General features: G+C 48.4%; 1 protein-coding gene across 1 annotated transcript; it reads left to right on the top strand.

Annotated features, from left to right (window-relative positions):
* The first annotated feature begins 690 nt into the window (after nucleotides 1-690).
* LOC101987292 (pulmonary surfactant-associated protein A) lies at nucleotides 691-2,702 on the top strand. Its single transcript, XM_005348572.1, has 4 exons — nucleotides 691-862; nucleotides 1,065-1,184; nucleotides 1,876-1,953; nucleotides 2,326-2,702. The coding sequence occupies exons 1-4, from the start codon at nucleotides 691-693 to the stop codon at nucleotides 2,700-2,702; spliced, it is 747 nt and encodes a 248-aa protein (XP_005348629.1).
* The last annotated feature ends 587 nt before the right edge of the window (nucleotides 2,703-3,289 follow it).

Below are 3,289 nucleotides of genomic sequence, written 5' to 3'. Positions count from 1 at the left end.
GTGATGCTGTCCACATATCCGCTCTGACTTGGAGGGAGACAGCCACACTACCTGTGGGCTGCGTGCACGTGAGCTTGGCCACCAGCGCTTGGGTGTCCTCTGGTTTTGATTTTCTGAAGGTAAGAGCCACACACCTAATTAGGGCTGACTGGGCAGGAAGGTACTGCATACTGCTGACATTTTGGTGGAACCATGAACCCTACTCATCACTGTTTGTTCGTTGGCTCTCTGATTCCAGAGAACCCAAAACAGAGTAACTTAAAATACGGAGGGACAGACCAGCTAATAGACAACCTTATTTGGACTTTCACATAAGGGTCAGCTTAGGTCAGAGAGGTACAGGGATTTCTCTCGGGCAGTCAGGCTAGAACAGAAAAGAATCTCCTTGAGGATTCAGGCCCCTGACTCTCCTGAGCTCTACTCCTCCAATCAAGGATCATGTTATCTGAAGCTAGAGGCCTGGAGTGTAAGACTTTGTTAGATAATAGATGCTCCTGGGGGTTTCTGACTGGGAAGAGTTTGGGTCTTGTTGGTACTCTTGACTGTATCTGCTTGTCTGTCATGATCTACTCTGTTCCTGAGGCCCGCAATGTGCAGCAAGAATGGGGCGTGGCAGTGGGGAGCCACGTTAATGCTACAGATGGGTTGGTAACCTTCCCTCCTGCAGGAGAAGCCACTGGAGCAGCAGCCATGTCACTGTGTTCTTTGGCCTTTGTCCTCTTCTTGGCTGCTGTTGCTGGTATCAAGTGCAATGGGACAGAAGTGTGTGCCGGAAGTCCTGGGATCCCCGGCACTCCTGGAAACCATGGCATGCCTGGCAGAGATGGGAGAGATGGTATCAAAGGTGACCCTGGACTTCCAGGTACTTACTGTATGGATTACTACATTTTTAGCTTGGGGACAGGGACCTATTTTTATGAGAGCCATCCCGTACAGGGTACTAGATGATGGGACTTTTCTGGAGTCCTTAGGTTGTAGTCTGTGTCTTCAAGGTTCCCATGGAGAGACAAGTGATTCACCCGCATGCTAAAGGTCCCCATGTCTGTGTCCACTTCACTCTGTAGGTCCAATGGGCCCCCCTGGAGGAATGCCAGGTCTTCCTGGGCGTGATGGGATGCCTGGAGCCCCGGGTGCCCCTGGAGAACGTGGAGACAAGGGAGAGCCCGGAGAGAGGGGTCTTCCAGGTGAGCAGGGCTGGGGGCAGCGGTCATTGGTAATATGGTCCAGCTTGTCAGTCACATGAGGAATTGTAGGAAGGGTCCAAGGCATACTTCTCAACCTAAATAAGAAATTAGGAAGTTGAAGAGAGAAGCCATAGGGGTTTAAGTAACTCATTTCAGAGACCGACAAGCATCGTGGCTGCAGACAGAGAGGCACGTGGTGTCCTATAGGGGAAGGGAAGCTGCACTGGGAGGCCTAGGGGTCATTCTTAGGGATGAGGTTCTGGGGCATCTTGAAATATATGCAGGGTTATATGGACTTGGAATCCAGGCAGATGGTGTGATCAGGAATCATGCATGCTGACAGAGCTCTAGGGTATGGATCAATTTAGCAGCCCATCAGGAGAGTTCAGAGGTCCTCATTGCTGGTCTTATGAGATGGGGGTCCTTTTCTTCAGTCAGAAAAACACATAGATGAGCATGGGCATGCAGGGCCAGTCAAGGGATACAGGAAAGCAGAGCAGGCTCAAGGCTGCATTAAGAAATGGGTGTGTAGGAGTATGGAAACTTCTGAACCCTTATAACTAGGGTCTGGGCTCTGTGCACAGCATTAGACGATAGAATTCTGGCCTTGTCGCTGGTGGAATACCTGTTTGGTGGCAAGCAGAGCTCTTTGCTGGCTTGCCCCCATCCTGAAATTGTGGGGTCTTCACAGGATTTCCAGCTTACCAGGATGAGGAACTGCAGACCGATCTCCTTGAGATCAGACATAAGATGCATCAAATGATGGGAGGTAAGGGGACTGTTTAAGGTGTCATCAAGCACAGATGTCTTAATGCTTCCCTCTTGTCTCCAGTTCCAGAATCCAGAACCTAAACGCCTGGCAAGTGTAGACATGGGGCTTTGGAGAAAGGAAAGGTGCTTTCCTTTTCTACTGTCTTTGAATGACACAGAAGTGGGCATGGATTTGCTCCCAAGAAAGCATGAAACTGTAGATTCTGTCAATAAATAATTGTTGTCTATCCAGAGATATCTATTAGAGAACACAGAGATGGACTTAAAACGAGGCTGGGGAAAGGAAGGGAAAGCACCAAGAAAGACAGAGATGGAGAGATTATGGAGAAGGCTTAAGGGTCAGTGGTCTAACCCAGGTTTCTCTGCTTAGTCCTCAGCTTGCAAGGATCCATGTTGTCCGTAGGAGAGAAAGTCTTCTCCACCAATGGACAGTCAGCCAACTTTGATACCATTAGAGAGACATGTACCAGAGCAGGTGGCAGCATTGCTACACCAAGGAGCCCAGAGGAGAACGAGGCCATATCAAGCATCGTGACCAAGTACAACATCTATGCCTACTTGGGCATGGTTGAAGACAAGATCCCCGGAGAGTTCCAATACCTGGATGGGACTTCTGTGAACTACACCAACTGGTACCCGGGAGAGCCCAGGGGTACTGGCAAAGAGAAGTGTGTAGAGATGTATACAGATGGGAAATGGAATGATAAGGGCTGCCTGCAGTACCGCCTGGCCATTTGTGAATTTTGATCAAGCATTTAGATTAAAAAGATAAAATTTCACATTGTTTTTTAGCCTCTATCCTGGTGATCGCCCCTGACCCATAGGATGCTGCAACTTCCTTTCAACCACTTTTTTTTGTGACTATTAGAATTAGCAATATTTGCAGTCAACCCACGTGGGCCCTAAACTCTCTCCATACTCATTAGCTCATCCTGAAAGTTTCATTAGAATACATTATGAACATTCACTCATGTCAGCCTTGGTTTTCTCCATGAGATGGAGACCTCTTTTTCCTCACCTTGTCCAGTTTCTTCATTTGTGAGTGGTGCCCCTGATGTCCCAGCATGAAAGGATCCTCTAAACTACACAGCCTGCCCCTTGCCCCTTCTATCCTTCTGCAGTTCACCATTTCACTGCCCTAAGATTTAGAAGTTCAGGTTAAACATAAAAATAGGCATAAGGAACTTCAGGCAAAGCCTGGTGTGTGGAACTAGGCCATATTTCCTATCACCTGCACCCATGCTTTCAGGTCAAATACGTTCTCATAGATGTCAGGGAGCTAGATAGGGCCACAGTATAGTACTAGTGGAGCACAGTTTCCCTGGTTGACATGT

Source organism: Microtus ochrogaster, chromosome 6, assembly GCF_000317375.1.
Source record: "Microtus ochrogaster isolate Prairie Vole_2 chromosome 6, MicOch1.0, whole genome shotgun sequence".
In the NCBI taxonomy this organism is placed as follows: Eukaryota; Metazoa; Chordata; class Mammalia; order Rodentia; family Cricetidae; genus Microtus; species Microtus ochrogaster.
This window is presented reverse-complemented; position numbering and strand designations above follow the sequence as displayed.